General features: G+C 42.9%; 1 protein-coding gene across 4 annotated transcripts in view; it reads right to left on the bottom strand.

Moving 5' to 3' along the window:
* Positions 1-21,282, bottom strand: part of LOC122978760 (trinucleotide repeat-containing gene 6C protein-like) — a 56,228-nt gene that overhangs the window by 22,145 nt on the left and 12,801 nt on the right. For 2 of the 4 annotated variants that reach the window (XM_044345732.1, XM_044345735.1), the window contains exons 2-4: positions 19,939-20,039; positions 19,590-19,611; positions 8,119-8,571 (exon numbers count right to left, since the gene is read on the bottom strand). In XM_044345732.1, the coding sequence (XP_044201667.1) occupies positions 8,119-8,571; positions 19,590-19,611; positions 19,939-20,001 (538 nt within the window). In that variant the 5' untranslated portion in view covers positions 20,002-20,039. Of the gene's footprint in view, positions 1-1,400; positions 1,542-8,118; positions 8,572-19,589; positions 19,612-19,938; positions 20,040-21,282 lie in introns of those variants that run through there. The other 2 variants (XM_044345733.1, XM_044345734.1) reach the window with 2 other exon arrangements.

The following is a 21,282-nucleotide window of genomic DNA, read 5'->3' on the forward strand; positions in this document are numbered from 1 at the left end:
ATCCAACACATAATCAGAATGCACAGCCAAGCGTGCTACATGTCATATCAGCTATGGCATATCCATATATCCTTGCCCTGGTGCAGTCAGCCAAACAGAAACAGGGAGATGGAGCCTTCGCTTTCTTTCCTTTACCCATCCTTCCTTCCTCTCTCATTCCACTTTTCCTATTCCACTTCTCTTTCCAACTCGTTTCCTCTTCCCTCGCTGTCTTGTTTTGCCCCTTCCTTCTCACTCTCTAGCTGCCCTTATCCATTATTATATCCCCCCATCTCTCTCTCTCTCTCTCTCTCCCTTTCTGCACCCACCTCTTTCCTCACCCTTTAATTTCTCCCTCTCTCCCCTCTGCTCTCTTCTAACACCCAGCAGTGAGAGGCCCATCCGTCTCCATCGTGGCTCTGCTGGCTGGGGCTGTGAAGGGAAGCCCAAGTGGAACGCCGCTCATTTATTGGAATGAAACCAAGACGGCTTCTCATCCATCACTCCCTACGCTCCACCAGACCTACTCCTCCTCCTAACTGCACCGAACATCGAAACCACAAAACACTTCCTCCAAGCTTGTGTGAATATATGTATGTGTCTGCTGGCTTCTCGACTACTTGCATATACACAATGTTGTGTGTGTTAGTGTGCATTTGATTGTGTGTACTTCTAGATTTATCACATTCTGGGAAATAAGGACTGCATGTAGAACTTATCCTGCTACTTACAGGCCTTTAAACATGATCTAGAAATTCAGTAGCACGTTATCAAAAAAACTGAGCTTTACCAAAAACTCTCTAATCAACATTTTATCGCACACAAGCAATTTCATTAGGCACAAAAGGGTCCCCTCAGAGGGGGAACTAATAATAGTCTGATTCGATGCTGTAAAAGGGTAATCAATCAGTTGGAGGCAGCTAATCAATGATCTTATTAATGCTAGTGGGCGAGAGCAGGGAAGCTATCGATCCAGCATGCAAACATCCTAACCACCAGGCCATCCTTCCTCATGTTATGGTCTAAAAAAACCAATGAGAACTACTGCTATGAATCTCACTAGCACACAGGCCAACCAAGCATATGGAGAGAGAAAAGAAAATTAATGTATATTACATTACTAAAAAGCCAAAAAGTGTAGATAAAGTCCAACAAAAGTGGAAGGTTTAGTGGTAAACACCACATTCCTTATATACACTTTAAAATATACACTGTAACTAAGCTTACAAAGTGGCTGTAACATTAAATATGAACAAAGTGTAATGCCACTTTCAACAAGCATGAGTACCCTAATAGACAATAATACACTTCTGGTTACTCTACTGAGCAGCTGCAGTGAAAGTGGCTTACTAACCTTTAATTATAAGACCCAGGCAGTGCTTGTAAAATATTTGCCTTGTTTGGTAATTAAGCTGCCTTACCTTCTATTACTCTGCCATTAGCTTTCATCATATTATTGCAGTGATTTCCATAATAGCTAGAAGTTATCCATCATGAGATAAAGACCCAGTGGTCAAAACAATCCAGTCAGATGAGGGAAAAGTCCATTTGTTTGAGGAGTGTGGTCACACACACACACACACACACACACACATAAATACTGGCAGATATGTGGCTTTAAGATACTGCGCAACACGCCGCAGAGTGGCTATGAATGCAATTTTCGCCTCAAAACACTTATCTCCACTCCCCAGGCAGCCTTATCACACAGGGTCGTCAGACTGATGGCATACACACACACACACACACACACACACACACACATAAAGTCTGCAGTCAGTGTGCAATCAGTTGTACACAGAAAAAAAAAAAAAACCTCAAACATCACAGCAAAAGTGATCCCTCACTACTGATGTGAAAGTGCCGTTTCTTTTTGAGGAAAGTTAGAAGTTGTTGAAACTTGAAAACAAGCCAGATGTTAGCCTTCAATTAGAAAGCTTTTAATTAGACTCTCCGTGGAATTTCTGTCTCCTGACAATAAGTTGATAATGAGAGTCAAGGCCGAGACATAATCTCAGTTTGAAGAATAATTTCCAAAGACGCTGATTTCAACTCCAGTATATGTGTATGATTACATATAGAGGAATGAGATATTATTAGAGAGAGTATTCTAGAGATGTCAAATAACCAAACTACAGTGTTTATCTTGGTAAACTATATCTTTGTGTGGTTTTATATTTTATTAGTCATGACCACAACCACCAGAAGAACTCCCTCACACAACCTTCCTCACACCACACACTGAAGTGTATACAGTCGCCTGCCAGTTCAATCATGACACAGAAATCTGCTGTCTATTCTTCTATGAGTACCATTAAATGCTACAATCAGCACATTTTATGACAACTCTTTGTGACAATTCTTTCCAATCTATTCCAAGGACTGTATAGTGAAAGCAGCTGGCGACGTACACAGTAATTCATTAAACAGAAGTCAAAAAGAGGTTTGAAAAGCTCCGTGAATATCTATCTCCACATCTATCCTTGTTAAAAATACGTTTTTAAATGTGTAGGTATCAAATAACACCGCTTGAAAGACTGAATGAGGTTTGAGATCCAAAACAGTGTCTGTGTTTCACAAACAGCTGGTTTGGCAGCATTTCACAACTATTGATTTGGTGCATGCCGGCCTGCCACCCAGTTCAATTGTAAAGAAACGAATTAAACAAAACCCAAACAGCTGCCTCTTTCAGTTAGTAACTCTCAGTGGCTTGTAGGAGGTTTTTTTTCTACACACAGAGAAATACAAGACAGTATACTTAAAGCCACTGATATTACTCCCTGTCTTCTTAGTCCCAGCTCTGTCGATGCTAGCTTCCCGAGCAGAGAGGAGTGCCATTTTATCAGACCTGAAACACAGCCACGAAGCTCCGAGGCTGCAGCCTCAGGAACATTCTCTTCAGTCAACCCCTCACCCACCCGACATATCTTCCTTTCCCCTTTCTCTGTCTTTGTCTCACTGTCTCATTTGCACATTTTGTTTCCTGAAGAGCAAAAAAAAATAGGTTACATGATAAGTTAATCAAAATCTGGAACGCAGCCATGTTTTTAATCACTTCAGACACTGAACACTTCAGACGCTACAAACAAACCAAATGTCAAACAAAAAAAACTCCCACATACAACAAAAATGAGAGAGAGAGAGGAATGTGTGTTGCCAGAAAACAGGTAGACTAACACCTCTCACCACAGTGCTCACAAAGATCCACACAAGAGTGCAAAACAGTAGATATGGTCTTAGTAGGTTTGCAAATCAAACCACAAAATCTTCTCAGTGCCTGAGCTGTATCCTAGACCTACATTATCTGCAGTAAGTGTGTGCAGTGTAGTAAACGTTGTATTATGAGCTTCACAAAAGAAGTATTTATCATTAGACTATTGTGTAAGATTGCATTCTAATGAATAGGTGTTCATGTTATTGTAAATACATACATGTGTGCATGTGTGGACTAATGCAAAACAGCCTCTTTTTCCTTTTCACCTCAACATGCCTCAATTGTTCCTCTCAGCTCCCTCCCCAGACATTCCAACCGAAAGGTCTTGCTGATTCTTGGCAAAGCAGTAATTTGGCAGAGGGGAATACTAACGCAAGCTGAACATGAAAAACAAAGAAAAAGGGGACAATTATTTCCATCCTCCATTTGCAATCATGTGACAGTAATGCAGTGCTGCTTTCATTCTGGTTGCAATTAGGAGGGCAGTCTCTGATTACTCTTTGTGAATGAAGAGGGTCAAAAATAAAAACAAAGAGGCCCTCTATGGCTCCCCGTGCTTCTAGCAAGGGAACAAGACTGCCTGTTTGTGTGCATGCATGTGCAAGTCCGTGTGCAAATACGGGCCTGCTCTCTGCATACAACCTGGACTGACGCTAAACAGTAACAAACATTTCCTAATGATGAGCGCAGCGGCCGCGCTTGTGCTAAAAAAAAAAAAATGACAACATCGCAGTGAAGCCGTGTGATTCCAGCTTGACAAGAGTTGAAGCAGAAATAAGCAAGAGATGAGCTCCAAGATAATGAGACTAGCTGTCATCATATAAATGGGCAGGTAGCCAAGAATTAAATGCCTCCCTCCCCTTTGAATTGAATGAAAAGCAGGGTGACAGAAATAGGGAGAGAGGGGTGGAAGGGAGAGATGGAGGAGAGTCTGGGGGGGGGGAGGGGGGAGGGGTTGGCACTCGCAGTGGCGAGGGAAAAGAACAGGAGAGAGAAAGCATGAGCAGAATAGGAGAGATGGTGTGGCAATAAATGGATTCCTTAGTTCGTGTGAGTTTGTCTGTGAGGCTCAGACTGAGCTCGGTTTTCTCAGAGCAAACTGTGGGCTGACATAAACCAGAGCCAGAACAGGAGGGGATGTTTAGTAGTCTTTTGTCCCCAAATAGACCTCCACCATTTCTCTTTGAGGGGGGAGCTTTACGCCCACTTGGATCAAAGACGGCAAGCACTTGTTTTTCCGGAAGCAGGGAGGAGAAAAAAGAAAGAATGAGAGAATGGTCACAGGAGGGTTTAAAAGCTCATCCTTCATGTCTGTTTACCTCTGCTGAGAGAAGAGAGAAAATAGAAGAGCGATGGTGACTTCTCTGGTTTCCCTGACAGAGGCTGGATTAATGAAGCCACTAGGGGGTTGTCTCACTTGTGTGTGTGTGTGTATGTGTGTGTGTGTATGTGTGTGTGTGAGTCACAGCCTGAGCACATGGGGCGATCTATACCTCCCTGGCTTCGTTAGGGGCCAGGTAGTCTTGTGATTATTTGATGATTTCAAAAACATACAAATAACATATTTAAATATTTGTTAAATTTACATATTAATAGTAGAGTATTTGAAGAAGGGCACTTGAATGAGACGGCGCTTTAACATTACAGTTACATTACAAAGCCTTTGAAAAAAAAAAGATGCACTATCTTTTTTGCCTCATTCAGTCGACCAATTTTTTAGTAAAAATAACTCTGTCCCACTTTCAACCACTTTACCTACATATCAGAAGGGTCTAAATGAAAGAGCCAAGTGTGTTAACAGCACCCAGCAGTGCGCCTTCTGGCAACATGCTCTGTCTGGGTGACCAGCAAACAGCTGTTGGGCTGCAGTTCCCACAGTCTTAAGAGACCCCCACTCCAGCACCTGCTACTGGGGGAGCCAGTCTGGACGGCTGCTGGCTGCTCCGGACTACTTAATGGTCCCCAGTCAGCTGGAGAGACGGGGATGGTGGTGGGTGCGACGGAGGGAGGGGTGGGGAGGGAGGGAGAGGGGGGACAGGGGTCTCTGTCTGGTGTTGGGGACAATTAAACGGGTGTTGGGATAAGCGGAGGTTATGAGGGAGTGGCGTGAATGCCCTTGAATCTAGAGACTTTGAAGATGAAGTGATGTGTGTGGATAGCCTGTAGGAATGTTCTACATCACACATGATTTGCACAAACCTATTATGACCTGGTCTGATAAATTCAAATTTGCTTTATTGGCATGAATGTGACAACAATATTGCCAAAGCATCAAGAGTCAATGAAGCAAAATAGCATTGAGATAACATTAAGATTGATATATATTAATTATATTCAGTGTATCTATATATATATACAGTATATCCTATGCATGTATTTGTGTGTGTGTATGTGCATAAATTTCCCTTTAAACTCTGAGCCAGCTGGCCTGCAAGGCAGACACAGATCTGAGAGGACACAACTAGGTCAGGCTAGTGTGTTCTTACTGCTGCACAGTCTCTACATTTATGTTCATGTGTTTGCATGTGCACAACAACAAAAATGTTTGAGTATCTGTGTGAAGGAGCCTTCACATCATCACACCCCTTTGGGCCGTGGTGACCTCACCAGAGAGGTCAGAAAAGTGCCCTCAGATCAGAGTTCATCCCTGACTTATAGTTACACTGAGAAAGGAAACTTTGTGTCTGTAACACCATGATGATTGTGAGAAGAGTTGGACAACTTTAGACTTTAGAAATTCTATAAATCATTTTCATAGCTATGATGAAGACGATGTGCATGTTATATATAACATGTTATATCTCAAGCTTATTCTACAACAAAAGCACTAATGTCCTGGGATAAACAGAGGCTTAAGCTTATATCTTCAACTTTTTAAATTATGTATACCAAAATCATTGCAACCACAGGGCCACCAGCTTGAGGCTATTAGCCGAGTAGACGGGACAGAACAGGCTGGAGATGGGAAGCCCTTGGGACAAGAACAAGAGGGGAAAGAGGTGGGAACTTAGCCAATGGCTACTCTGCCACAGGCTGTGTTGTACTGAGAGGCCCCTGGGAAAATCAGGGTGAGGTAAAGGCCAAACAGGACAACAACTGCTGGACTCAGACTAGGACAATAATTAGGACATTATAGGTTAATACACTCAACCAGGGGGATCTTAACTAGTTTGGAGCACAAAGGGGAAATATATTCTTTTAAATCTAATCTCCTAAAGGCTTAGAGGTATTGCTTCTCTTGAGTGAGTTAAGCCAGCAGCCAAATTTAGAACCTGGCCCACAGCTGAGGAAAGTCTGCGCTAAACAGCTGAGCTCAGAGAGGAAATATAATAGAAAAAAAGAAAACTCAGCTTCTGAGCTAATAAGCAATAAAAAGGATAACGCAGAATCAATGCAGGATTACCAAATCTGGTCTCAATTGTTCAAGTTCATGCTGGAATACATTTAAAATACCCCCATAAAATCTGTTTGTATATGTACCAGTAAATGAGGCACAACTTGCAAAAAGTAGGCATTCACTGACTGTTCCTGTGATCGGTGGTATAGGCCCGAGTACAAGAGCAACATGGACTAGAGAGAGCATAAAGGGACCCGTTGGCTCTGTGATGCAGGGGGACTGTAGTTTGCCGACTAGCTAGCCATGAACCACAGCTGCTGCAGATTTGTTTACCGAGCGCCTGCCTGGTGTTCTCCCAGCAAATCTGAGTCAGTAATGAAAGGCAGCACAGAACAGCAAAGGAGCAAACAGAGAAGAGAAACTCGACAAAGATGCAAGCAGACGCTCATGCTAGCTCCCCCTCGAAAAAACCTGAACATAAAAACATTGTGTGGTGAAATACAGTTATTCTCACATTAGAGGACGTGAGGTGCTGCCATCCTTTGTGTGTATGTACCTTATCAAGCAGATGATTATGATTGCCGTTGCTATTTAAACACAAAAAAGCAGAAATAATGACGAAAATCAGGAAATCTTGAGTGTGGAAATAAAAAAAAGGTGCTTTCCACAGCTGTATGATCATTCTTTATCAACATGCTTGCATTCAAATACACACCATCTAAAGCACGATGGGCTCCTCGAGGCAGGTTCAATATTAGTGATCTTGGGTGGCCACCGGTGAGTTCATTAAAAGGCTACCACTGGCTATGGAGGTTTGACTGTGTGTGTGTGTGTGTGTGTATGTAAAAAAAAGGGAACCATGTTCTTCTCACTTGAAACATCTAAACACAGTTTTCCTCGGCTTTGAAAGAATTCGGAGTTATTATTGGCAGTTTTGTGAGCACCGCAATCCAGAGTTGCGCAGTCTAACAGCACAGACCTACTTTGGGAACAAGCATATAGCTATCAGAGATCCTTTCAGACGGCCAAAGAAAGTAACATCTGAAAAGCAGGGAGAGCAAGAAATGCCAATTTAAAAACATCTGAGACTTGAGTCTTAGGTTTTATTTTGGTCAGCCTAGCCACATAATTTGGGAGTTGTAGCTTGTTTTATGCTGACAGGAAGTGAAAGTGTGCTGTTAAATCACAATGACCATAATCATCATAATTCATTGTGGTTACAGTGCAGTATATTAGCCAATACTGTTCTGCATACCACATATCTGTTCCAAGGCAAACAGAATACAAACTGACATGAAGCTAAATGATGGATCTTTATATTTGTCAATATGCCAGGATGATAGATAATTAGTGTTTGAATAACAGAAAGATATGTTGATACTGAATCAGAATGTTAGATTTTAAAGGTAAATTTGCTGAGCTTGTTAAAATGAAATGTAGCCAAAATATAGCAAACATGCACAAAAACCGAAAAAAAAAAGATGAAATAATTCACAAACAGCCACCACCAAAACATCCAAATTAAAAAAAAAATGATCAGAAGTCTATTTCAGGGCATTTTTTTTTTTGTTTGTTTTTACACACAAACCTGGGTGGCGTTTGCCCACAGCGGACACGGCAGAGTTTGGGGTAGCGCTGCTGGTACTCGTAGAAGAAGAAGAGTAAGACGACGAGGGCGCAGAGGAGGAAGAAGAGGAGGAGGAGGAGGAGGAGGAGAGGGTGAGAGCGCTGAGGGCTCCTGCAGGCAGTGGCTGGCCTCTCTTCAGTAGCTGCTTGTGCTCCTGCTGGCGGAAGCGCGGGGGCACCTCTCTGGGCGGGTAGCGAGCACTGGCAGAGGACGACTGGCACTGCTGCTGCTGCTGCTGCTGCTGCTGCTGAGGGGGAGTCTGAGTCGGGAGCTGGCTATTGGAGGAGGCACGCTTGCCATTGCCAGAAGAAGAGGAGGAGGAGGAGGAGGAGGAGGAGAGGGGCAGCGTGGGGCTGGCGGGGTGGAGGTGGTAGGGTGGGCCGGGACTGGGCTTAGTGGGAGCAGGCTCTGGCACTGGATGGATACAATACACAGGCACACAGGCATACACACACACACACAGAAAGACACATGCAGGTAGCAAGGTATTAATGTCGGGGTTAACTCAGTATTAGTCCTTTATGTAACAGACATTATATTTGTCTGGGTTGTTCCGCCAGCGGACAATAGGGTGGAGCTGTAATTATTCTTTACAAGGAAGTCCCGAAATTGAAATCAGCCAACAGTGATGTTTCCTTGGATGGTAGTCCAGTTTAATCAATTCTTTGTTAGAGCAAAATGTCTTTTTCAACAGCACATGTGACAATATGTTATGTCAGCAGTCTTTGATAGAACAAGAGGACTTTTCCAAAAAAACATAACGTCACACATTCGAAGTTTCAACACGTTCTCATGAGATCTCTGTAATTTCAATTGTGTGTCTTGTACTAGTGCTCAGCGAGTGGAGGTAAAGGACATTTAGTTGCATCTATTTGTCTCCCCGCGCTGTATCTCGGCGATGCACTACCCCTTTAAGTTGACTGTTTCATGCAGCCTGTTGTTGAACATATGCTACTGGCCTAGACACACACTCTCTGAAAAGGTCATATTTTTTTCTGCTGACTGAGCACAGACACACACAAACACATGGAGACACTTCGTTTCCTCTTCATTACGCTCTCTTCTCCGGCACTTTCTTTACACACACACACACACACACACACACACACACACCTTTCCCTGCTGGTCTGGCCTCAGCCTGACCCCTTTCCCTGTGGTTCCGGTGACCAGCCAGCCGTCTAATTGAGCGTTACCGTGAAAGGTGTTATTATTAGCGGGACCTGGATAGCTAGAAACCAAACAGATTGGCTTGGCTGAAGTTTCCTCTCCAGGGTGCTGCAAGACTGAAGAAAAAAAAAAAAAAACACACTCCTGACCTATACACTGAATACTTCTTATTGAAGAAGCTGAGGAAGATGTTGGTGAGAGTATTCTACCTGCTGCACAGAAATAGCTGCTTTCATACTGGCTGCCAATAGCTAGTGACCTAAGTGCTGCTGTGAATTACAGTTTCTTGGTCCATGGGTAAATGCATGATGAATACTTGATGATGTTGTTTTCTGTAGTCCCTAGACGGATACGTTCGACACAACAGCTGAGACTGCTTTCACTAAAGGGAGGGGATAGAGAGACGGAGAAGGGAGGAGGAATGGTTTTTTTGTTTTTTTTTTTAAACCGAGAGATAGTGGGGAAATGAATATGCTCGAAATAATTTGTTAATTAAAGCTTCGGTCTGTCCAGTGTGGGAGTCTGAACTCCTCTCATAGCAGTCCTGTACTGCAGTTCTGGCAAGTAACCACAGTGACACGCACACACACACACACACATAGAGGCCAATGCTGCCACACTGGAGGTTAAAGTAAATTGAGAACGCAGAGGTATTCACCGCGCCTGCCAAGAGCTTGTCTAAGAGCACGGCTAAAAACAGAGGCCCTCTCAGTGAGCGCAACACTAATCCAGATGGCTGCCTACCTGCTGACACACAGAAAGAGCAGCAATAAGGAGGAAACAGACAGAAATTCTAAATATGACACCTCTACATGAAGAGAACTACATATGTTGTCCTCTTTCTTTTCTTCTATTCGTGTCCTTCACAGACACACATTTCCACACACGCCTTTGTATCTTTCTAGACAATATAAAAATGCACTTTACACACCACATATACATGCAAAAAGACACTTTTATAGTTCTCTGCACCCCCTTCCTCTGATGAGACTTTAGTCAAATGCAGAAAGAGGGAGGGAGGGAGAGCGAGTGAGTGAGCCTGCCCCCCTCTAGCAGTATCTGGCTGGCTGTTGGCTTGGAACTGCAGCTGGTGACGCACATCTCTGATTAAATTCAGCTCAGCCCGCCTGACGCTCCCTGGACCAATCAGACAGCAGGATGGTGAATACATGCTTCCCTGCCCCCTTTCCTCTCCATCCTTCCTACTCAGAACAACCCCCCCCCCCCCTTCCTCCTCCCCTCCTCCTCCTCCTCTGTCTTTCCATCAGCGGGCTGCTCCATAACCCAACTGCTCTTTCTTTCTCCATGTCCTACCTGTCTCTCAACCTGGTCTTCTATTCTCCCTCTGGGCCTTAATCCATCTTCATTCCTCATTTCTTGTTTTTGCCTCCCCCCCCCCCCCCCCCCCCCCCCCCGCCCCCCGTCTTGTTTCCGTCTCCCTTTTTTTCTAATCTTCCGTCTCTCCACTCCAAATCTCTCCCCCCTTAACTCCGTCAACTTCATCTCTCTCAACCTCAATTTTTCTACCGAGTGAAAACTTTTTGGCGTCTCTCTGCCCCTCAGGGTGCAGTTTGTTCTTGCTTCGTGTTGCTGACTGCTCAAACACAAGCCTGGCGACCGTTAATGCCAAATTCATTAAGACTAATATCACACAATGGTTTTTTCCGAGTATCAATTTATCGCCTACGTTAAAACATTTTTGAAATTTAAATGACATTTGCGAAGCCAACTTTCCAACTAGTCTGTAAGCAAGACAGTGATGGAAACAAAACTCAACTTTTTCGTTGCGGTTACGTACTCGAGGCGGAAATTAACCACATAAATGCATCAGATGATTGCTGCTCTGGAGTCATTTTCATTAAAGCACTCCACCTCTGCATGTCTCCTTTCTGACATCAAGTCAAACAAACATCACAGTCAAAAAATAACCTCATATCTCACTGGCTAGAAAAATGACATTGGCCAAATCTTTGCAGTTCTTACACACACACACAAAAAGGAAATGAGTTCAGTTCCCTAGACAATTTGGTCAAAAAGCCCCATATGGGTGTTACTCAGTCAGTTCACCGTTTATCATAGCTTCCAGTCTGGTACAGGAAGCACATGAACCCAGAAGAAAGATAGAGACAGACAGACAACTTTCCTGGCTCACGCATGCCTCACTCTCACACACACGCACACGCACACACACACACACACACACAGCTTCATTCAGCCTGTTTGTGTGTTGTTGTAGTAACAAGAGTGTATCCATGCTACAACTCTCTCATGTTGTTGCTGATGACCACATCTTATTTCCTCTGCACAATCACTGATAAGTTTCTCTACATGAATCGTGATGTGTTTAAAATCACAAACCTTTTCATTTACATTATTCTATGCTTGCAAAAAAAAAAGCTAAAATAATCTCTCATTTTCATGGAAAACTGTTGCTCTAACACTCTCCAGCTGGGTAATATGTAACCGTCTTTTGTATAATCTGTATTTAACAAGTGTATCAGTGAGAATTAATGGTCTCCTGAGCGGGAGGGTGTGTGTGTGTGTGTGTGTGTGCACACGTCTGGAAATCAGACAGCAAAAATGGCGGTCTGAATGTATAAGAGGTGAGAGACACAGTTCCCCCTTTGCCCTGAAGAAACACATTTACAGAGAGACATCTTTCATTTAGAGGAAGAGAGATCTTTTCTTAATCCATGACGGATCTGTGAGTGCTTTTTCAAGGGGTGGGGTTTACATAAAAAGGACTATAAAGGGAAAAAAAAAAAAAACAATGGAGAAAAGTGGGGGAAATCCCTCCGATGAGAGTGCGTCTATAAAAGATTAATTGAGGAAAGTGAAGAGTATGTTGGTTACACTTACTGCCAATGAAAGGGAATGAAATGCACATAGTAAATTGGTGAGGTTGCAAGCTTATTGCATCTGAACTCAACTGGATGAGTAGCAGCTTCAAAGAAACAGCTGTTGATGTCGTTTCTTCTTATGACTAATTGACATGGTTAAGGTTAGGGATGCTGTTTGTTGTACACCTGAGTTAAACTGGGTCATTGCCTTGATGATATTGGATCTAAGTGCTGCTCAGAGCGAGGCCTGTGGCTGGAATGTGATGGAGACCTTTTCTACTTTATCTAATTGGCAGCTTCTACTATCATACATAGAAAAACATAAATATCTAGTCACAGTTAGCTTTTTTTAAGATATCTACAAACTGAAAGTTTTACTGACTATTTCTGAATTGTGTTACAGAGCCAAAGTGTTGGGTGAGTTTTGGGGAAGAGGAAGTTTTGACTTGATAATGGCAGGAAATAGAATATCAGTGGCGAACCAAAATAAAAAAAAAATCTTCTGTTACGCCTTGTTTTTACACTGACGGAGCCAAAAATCCTATCAACTTTAAACATAGCCAACTTTTGGATATAATCTTGATCTTATCAACTGGTATATGAGGCATACAGATAAAAACAAGCAAACATACTGTTGGAAATATCCCTTCGTAGGAAATCAGTGCAAGTGAGAGTTGTATTGTGGAAACCAAATTTAGACTTATGTGGTGGTGGCCTTAGTACCCCTAATTGAAGATGAAAAGGAGAGCCAATTAAATAAGCATTTGTAACAAGTGCACTGTAAATTCCATTAAACCCTCCAGCTGAGGCGCTCTCTGCAACCTTGCACCAAACTTTTAATTACAGCCCATCTTCACACTAAATGGTTAATTACACACAATGAGAGAGGGTGAGAGAAAGAGCAATAGCTTTAAGAATAAGAGAGCAAGTGAGCGTAGATGAAGGAAAAAAAAAAAATAACACACACACACACACACACACACAAGGCAGAGAGAAATCTATCTGTTATTGTAAGAACAACTGTGCATAGTGCCAGGCAGTGCAGGTTCCCACATCTCTTCTGTCTATTGTCTGCAGAGCCACTTTATTATGCAGCCATGTTTATAGCAAAGGGGGTGGGGGGTGGGGGGGGGGTGGACACAACACACAGGCCTATATGATCTACACAATGGTGCCTTTCCCTAATCCAATAAGAGCTAAAAGGTAGGGAAGGTAAGGAAATACAGCATGTTTTAAAGTGGGTTTACATGGGTTTTACAGTTTATGGGTGTGCGGTTGTGTGTGTCAGTGTGTTCTCTTAGAGTGTGTTAACAAGCTAAGGTCCATGTGAAATTAGTGAAACAAGTTTTGTCCAAGAAACTGGAAAGTTAAAAGAAATTTGAAAGTGCAAACACTGAAAACAACATGAGTTTGGACTCAGATCATGAGCATTTCTTTTTTATATGACACTGAACATTTTTAGCTATTACATTTGGTCTATGACCCTCACACTTAGTGACTATATTCTCCAAATATTAATACATATTTGAATGGAAGACAGTGATATTAATCCATTTGGTAGTAACATTCTGTAACATTATGTTATATGTTACTGGTAAACAGGAGCACATAGAAATGCGTCTTGGTTGTTTTGACGCGGTAACCAAGAGGACGCTTTAGTCACAGTGTTTACACACACAAGGGAGGGTCATGTGGGTGCGTCTCTATGAGGTCCCATCTGTCAGTATAAGTAGAGAAAAACAGAAACTCCCTCACTCACACACAAAATAAAAGGAAAAATTTCTCACCCCTCACCCTTCCTATATAACGCCCCATTGCCATAGAGACTGACAGTTGCCTAACGTACCTCTATTTTGCCTCTTGTGACCTCTTCCCATGCCACGCCTCTTCCACCCTCTCCATCTCATTATTGCCCCCACCCCCCCTCTCCATGCCAGCCTCCCTTTTCCCTCTCTCTCTCTCTCTCCAGTTGTGGTTGTTCATCTCAGCTGCGTCTCTCCTGCATGTCAGGATTATGACAGAGTTATGCCGAGAGCGCTTTTTTAGCCCTAACAGTTGCTAACCTACTATCTGACTATATAGCTTTAACAAGATCATACTGCACTTCCACCTGAGGTCAGCGCCTCGGGGCAAACGACTGCCTGAGGTTAAATCCCTTTTGAATTTGATAGATATGTAGGATGATGCAAGGTGTCTTAAACTTTAAGAAACATGGTCTCCCACAGCCTGAGCTGCAGTGTTATTAGAGCGTCGGGAATGATAGCAACAACCCATGCTGGGTTAAAACGTGCAATTTAAGAAGCCAAGTCTAATGAAAAGGCATTGTAATATCATATTGTATACAATTAAGGCAATCTCATCAAATCAAACTATACTGGCAGAATATTATGGAGTCTCTGTGGTCGAACTCCAGTTTGACAACAGCCTGAGGGATGAGTGAGAGGGGCCCCTTATGCAGACATATATACACATGCACGTAAAAGCACAGACTGAACTGTCATTCATAACAGCTGAGCTACATCCTATTAATCTGCCCCATATCTGACATGAAGCAGTTCACTGCTGGGGGGGAGAGAAGATGATACGGGAGGGGTAGAAGGCATCGAGCGGACTCTCTTGTCAGCAGCTTGTGACTGATCGTACAACATGAACACACAGAGAGGAAAAGCCTTGTTTAAGTTTGCGCTCCCCTCTTTTGTTTCCTTTCTCTCTCTGACCCCTCTCTCTCTCTCTGTCTCTCTCCCTCCATCTCTCCCTCTCCTCCAGCGTTTGACATGCATGCCGGGTGAGTACACGGGGGGTAGAGGAAAAACAATTACGCTTGGCAGTCATAAATCCACAGGACGTAATTCACAAGCTATTCACTATTAATTCATTGAGTGTTTATAAATGTGGTTAACAGAAGAGAAAAGCAGCCCCCAATGCTAAAGTAAATTAGCCTCTAATTAGATTGCAATTCATGGAATTTCCCTTTCAAAGTGTTGACGCAATTAATAGCATGTGAAATTGCAAATTAATCCAATACAGAATTATACGACACACTTGTGTTTATGTACGTCTCTCGCCACTTTGAAAAATATAATGCTGTTATCACTGCGGTGACACCGTGTAAATATGTTTCTCCACAGATGCGGTCGCTAGGGCCGAGCGTAGTGAGGGTGAAATGAAACAGGCGCAGGAAACTATGTTGGAAAGAGGGGGGGGGGGGAGAGCGAGGGACGACGCGGCGACAGGCGTTACATTTGTTCTCTAACCTTTCAGCAGTGAAAAGTGCCTGAGCAGCAAAAATGGAGATTGGAGATTTTCTGATTATCGGCGTGAGGGAATGCAACAGACGCACTGAGATATTACTGAGGCTTTCTGTGCCAGCGTGTAGCCACCTTTTTCATGAATTGTATTTGTGTAACTTCCTGCTTGAGCCATGTTTCCTCATGACTTCATGAGTCTTTGTGTGTGAGTACCTGTACACCACCATGAGCCAACACGGCTCGCATACTATTGCTTTTGCTCTTTTCTGCAATTCCACATTATACGCATTTGCTTCAACCACTGAGAATGGATTGAAAGGATCCAAGTCCCTGTAGCGAGGGAGTGTGCACATCTTTTAATGTGACTGTGGCTACAGATACATTATCTGTAGCTTGACTGATATGTACACTATGTGCACTGTCTGTGTGTGTGTGTGTGTGTGTGTGTCTTTGCATGTGCATGTTTTTGTCAAGGCTGGTAGGTATGTGTAGCAGTCAAGCTGACTGAGTGTGATTGCAGTGGTGGCAGAGATTGTGATGAAGCTGCGCGTGTGCTGGGGTGAATAATCAGCATCCCTCTGAGGTAATGGGGACCGGGGGAGAAGGAGGGTGGGTGGAGGGGGGAGGGGGAGGCTGCATCAGAGGTCCAGCCTGTGCGTGTGGGGGAGGTGGGTTGGGGCAGTGGGACACTGCCTCCTGGAACCCTGCGTTCGTGAAGCGCCATGCCTAATGGGGGGCAGAAAAGTTAATTCCACCGCGCTGAAGCTTTATCTCATTTTCATACATATGAACGCGCCAGGCCGAGATCGATTACCGCAAACAAATTGAAATGCCTGGGACCAAGGAGGCCTGCAGAGAGGAAAGCAGAAAGAGGCGGTGAGGATGGGGGAGGTGGTGTGCATGTGTATGTGTCTATGAATTTCTGAGAGTGTATAAGGAAGGCAGAATTCACTGATATGGATGGAAAGACACAAATCACTGCCGCATACTGATTTCCTACCTTCCTCCATATACACACACACACCTCTATTATTTAGTGTCACGCATGAAAACTCAACTCATTCCAGTTGATGCCACCTTCCTTCTAAGAGATATTGCAGATGGGAGGTTATAAGCAAACTCACAGAGGTCCTGATGGCTCACTGAACGATTAGTCTCCCAAACAGGTCCTCTTTCTCCCTACTTTCTTTATCTTTCTGTCTGCATGAGGACTCACTACATTCACACAATCAGTTTCTCATTCTCTGCCTGTTTCTCTCTCTATCTCTCATTAAACATATCATAAAATAAATGTCCATGTCATTAGTCCCGTTCTATATTAGCACCGTCATTGACTCCCGATGGTCATTTTTGGCACTCGTCTAAAGTGCTCATTGCTTCATTACTTTCTTTCCTTCCTTCATTTTTGCTCCCTTTCCTTCCTCCTACCTCCTTCTCTTCAGTCGTTCCCCTGCCCCTGGGCCTCTCTCACAGGCAGAGTTATCAAAATTCCCTCCTTGCCCCGAGCATTTCCCTTGTTACTCCTGCCAGTAACACTTGATAAAGCCCACATTCACTTATTATACAGTGTAGTCAGAGAGTATTAAGGCTGTCAAAGACTTTTCATTGTTTTGACTTTAATACGGCAAATTGAATTTGTAAATGAAACAATGAATATGTGAATTTGAGGTTTATAACATGCCTAAATGTTAGAGAAATGCACAAACAAACGCACAAGAGAAGCAATGAGGAATGTTCTTGACTGGCTGAGTCAGTCACCTGACCTCAATCCAAATACAGGCTCCTTAAAACAAGCAGTATGGTGAAGATGGCTGCAGCCTGTCAGAGCAGAAAGATACCAAGAGTCTGCTCATGTGCAGTATATTATTTGTCCAGTTACTTTCAGTGCAATACAATTAGAGGCCTTATGTTTAAAAGGGGCTCCAACCCCAACACTGTCCATCTACCGTCAATATAAAAAGCCTCAATTGAAGTGTGACTAACTCCTGGTGTGTCTGTTCCAACATGCGTTTCTTAAATATGTAGCAAAGACACTGACCAGCAACATTACAGAGGAGAGTTTACCTTTTCTTTATTACCACCACTAAGGTGCCCCAAAGTGGGTAATTTAACCACCAACTAGTCCAGTAAAGCTGTTCAGTGGTTGTAAAAGGCAGGTTTCAGGTGTGGATGTTCACTGTGAGTGTGAAGCAGGATGTTCATGGAAACAGTGAATCTGCTCTGTGTAATATGCGCATTACAAAGTCTGCTTGTTCTCTCCTAATATGTGCATATGTTCTTTGTTCCTCGCTCTAAAGACTATTTATGACAAGTATGTTTTATCTGAGTTCTATACAAAGAGACATCAAACACATCGGAGACTGAATTCAAATTCAACCTCAGGGAGTCAGAAATTCTTCCTCGGAAAAAAAAAAAATCACATTTCCATGACATCACTCGAGCAGAAGAGGGGCATTAAATGCTTATTCAAATGAAAGATAAGCTAGCGTTGTGTGGGGCCTTTGGAACTTACTTATAGGTAAAAGGTCAAGCTCACAGATAGGGCAGTGGAACACAGGGAGGGCAATTATATAGGCGGGTTAGCGTTAAGGCAAGCTGTGATGACCTTTGTTAAAGCCCGACAGTTACACCCAGATGGCCACGCTGGTGCTCAAACTGGAGGAGAGAGGTGGGGTGGGGGGGGGCTAGCACGCTAAAAGACACACTGAGGATTGCTCAGATCAATGTACTGTCTTTACCCTTCCTAACCTATTTCAAGAATGGTACTTTAATTGCATCATTACCAACTGGAAATGCAGGAATCACACCAGACTGGTGCTAGTTAAAAAAAATAATAAAACAAAGGACGATCTGCTCGACTAATACGAGGCAATAAGAGAGACAGGGCCTCGTACGTCTGCTTAGAACACAGCTAAATCGCTCACACCATCATTCATTCATTTTAAATGTATTTAAGATTTAGAAAGGTCACAGTTGAGGCACAACCTTTTCCTTATTTTGAAGCCGGAAAAAGCATCAAACAGTAATGGCTGTTGCTGTGGGAACATGTTACTATACATACAGTGCCAGTTAAACGTTTGGGCACACTTCCTCATTCAGGGGAATGGGAAGGTGGTGTTAATGTCAAACCTAACACTGGATTCTAATAATCTATCCGTAAACTGAAAGTATACACAATAAACCACCACGCAGATATTTGTACTTGCAAATCACAAGCTTGTCATTGGAACAACTGACGGCAGCAACACTCAGTATTTTGTTAAAGTTTCAATCTAAAACTATAAGAAGTCAAAACTACAGTAATACTTTTAGTATATAGAACTACTTGACTGTCAGACAGATGCGTTTCGGTTAGTTTGAAGTTTTTTTTCCGGCTTTATACCTTCCCTATTTAAATGATGTTTGTAATGAGTTTCATGATGACCCTGATGAAAGCCATAAGCAATTATAACAATGAAGTTGTTCTATATACAAGTGTTTCTGGAGTCTTTTTCTCTTCTCCAGGCACTTTGGAAGTAGGTGAAGTTGTGCCGGAAACCGCTGTTCTGCTTCTACAGTGACCTGAATCTATAACCGATGTAACAGCAACACACAGAAACAACATGTTTCAGCATCTTAAGAGAACACCAAGGGCACGTGAGGACACTGTTCTTTCAGCTCCACTCTCACTGCGTTTCAGCTGCACTCCATGCCCTTCTTTTATTCCACTCCTCCTCTTCCCTTCCCCCTTCACCCCATCCCCCCCCCCCTCCCCCCCCTATCCACTACCCACACACAACACAGTGTGCTGTCTGGGCACACTCACGCTTCACTGCCTGGTGCTGCGGGCGTACTGGGCGTCACTCTGCATTTGACTTCACTGTATTTGCTCTGCTGTGTGTGTGTGTGTATGTGTGTGTGTGTGTGTGTGTGTGTGTGTTTGTGCGTGTGTGTGTGTGTGAGACACAGTGAGTCAAACGGCACAATTGTGCATGCATGTGCAAACTGTGTGTGTCCATCTGTGTACAAGAACGCTAAATGCTACATGTGTATAAGGCGTGAATAATGTGTGTATATGCCTTTATGGGTCAGTGTGCGTTAATCAGAAGTGATTAATGCATATCAGTGGGTAGCGTGTACTTTTTGAAAATGTAAAAGTAGATGAGAGACTGTAAGTTTACTTGATGGTGACACTCACCTTTGGGTTTCTGATCAGCAGCCTGCAAGAGGGGGAGAGAGAGAGAGAGAGAGAGAAACGGACATGCTTGAACTAAATATAGCAAGGACGATGTTCAACAATCTTTCAAACTGCAATAATAATACAAAAAAAATGTAATGAGAAAACCTTGAGGAGCATTATATAACAGGAAAAGAACTACTGGATACATTCTTCTGTCAGCGTTGGACAGAATAGGTCAATTGTTTGTTGGCTAGTGGTTCGCTGCCTACATCCACACTAATCAGCCAAATCGACTGTTTTTATTGAAAGCTGTTCATTAGGAGGATCTTTAATGAGTGTGTGTGTGAGCATGTGCATCAGTTTTCACCTTTTTCTGAGCGACGTCCTTCTTGGTCTTTTCTTCTTGTTTTTTCTTTTTCTTTTCTTCCATCAAATGGTTCTCTTTCTTCTGTTGCTAGCTTCTCTCAGCTGTCCGACCAGAAAAGGGAAAGAGCAACGAGTGAAAACATGAAGCTCAAATGCTTAGTTGTCCTTTACTTTTTCATGACTTTGCGCACCCCGTCGGCGTCAAAAACACTTTACACATGTATGGCACGATCGCAATGAACACACACACATATATACTGAGCGTATAAACTTTCAGCCTCCCTTTTCCTTTTGATCCATGTGTAAGTCAGAGCCAAGTGTCTGGAAAAACTTTTCCACCAACAATCATCAATTCATACATAAATCACAGCAGGCACGTCTGAGGAAGACTTTCCTTCATGGGACGAAAACTGAAAAGGAGAAGATGTAAAGGGGAGACTAAAGGGGACAAAAAAAAAAGGAAAAATGAAAACATTGTTCTTGAAACTTTCATGCCAATAAAGCCAATTGAATTGAATTGAATTAACAAAAAAAAAAAGGCACATGCGTGAGTTAGAGAGAGAGAGAGAGATAAAAACAGAGAGAGAGCGAACAATAAGAGAGTGAAGGTCTGTGTTAAAAAAAGGCTGGTTTAAAGACAGCAGGAAGCAGCAAGAAAATAAAAAGCCAATGGATTAAAAGGATTGAAAGGAAGACAACGTAAAAGCCAACAGACAGAGAGAATAAGACACAAGGCCCTTTTTTTTTTTTTACCAAGATCTGTTTCCAGTGGGCGTGAGTCAAACTAGCTGCATAGCTAGCCCCAGGGCCAGGGAAACTAAGTGCTTCATTTCAGCCTGTATTTCCTTTGGCTCAGCTTTAGTGACTGGAAACTATTAGAGGCATGAGCTGGACCGTAAGGACTAAATGTGTGTGTGTTTAGTCTTTGCTAAGTGCAATGGACACTAATCTATAATACAGCGCTATGTCATATCAAATCAATTATACCGCTCTCTAAAACGTACAAGTAAAATCAATCATCTCCATGTCAGTGTAGAATAATGGCCTATTTCTTGTTTGCTTGCCATCCTGTGAGAAGTGCATATACATACGCACACGCACACACACTGACTTGTACAATAAGCCATTGTGTTTCATCCTCAACGGAAGGACATAACTTTCTTTCATAAAGTGCACCACTGCTTAAGCAATATGTTCAATTTGCACAAACTCGACAACACGAACTTTAACAATAATAATCACTACCATAACGCTGCAGAAGACTGTGTTAGATCAACTCAGCTTTTTCTATTGAAACCAAACAGGAATGGAATTCTATGACGGCATATATTATGAGTTGGAGTCT

This window comes from Thunnus albacares, chromosome 3 (assembly GCF_914725855.1).
Source record: "Thunnus albacares chromosome 3, fThuAlb1.1, whole genome shotgun sequence".
Taxonomy (NCBI): Eukaryota; Metazoa; Chordata; class Actinopteri; order Scombriformes; family Scombridae; genus Thunnus; species Thunnus albacares.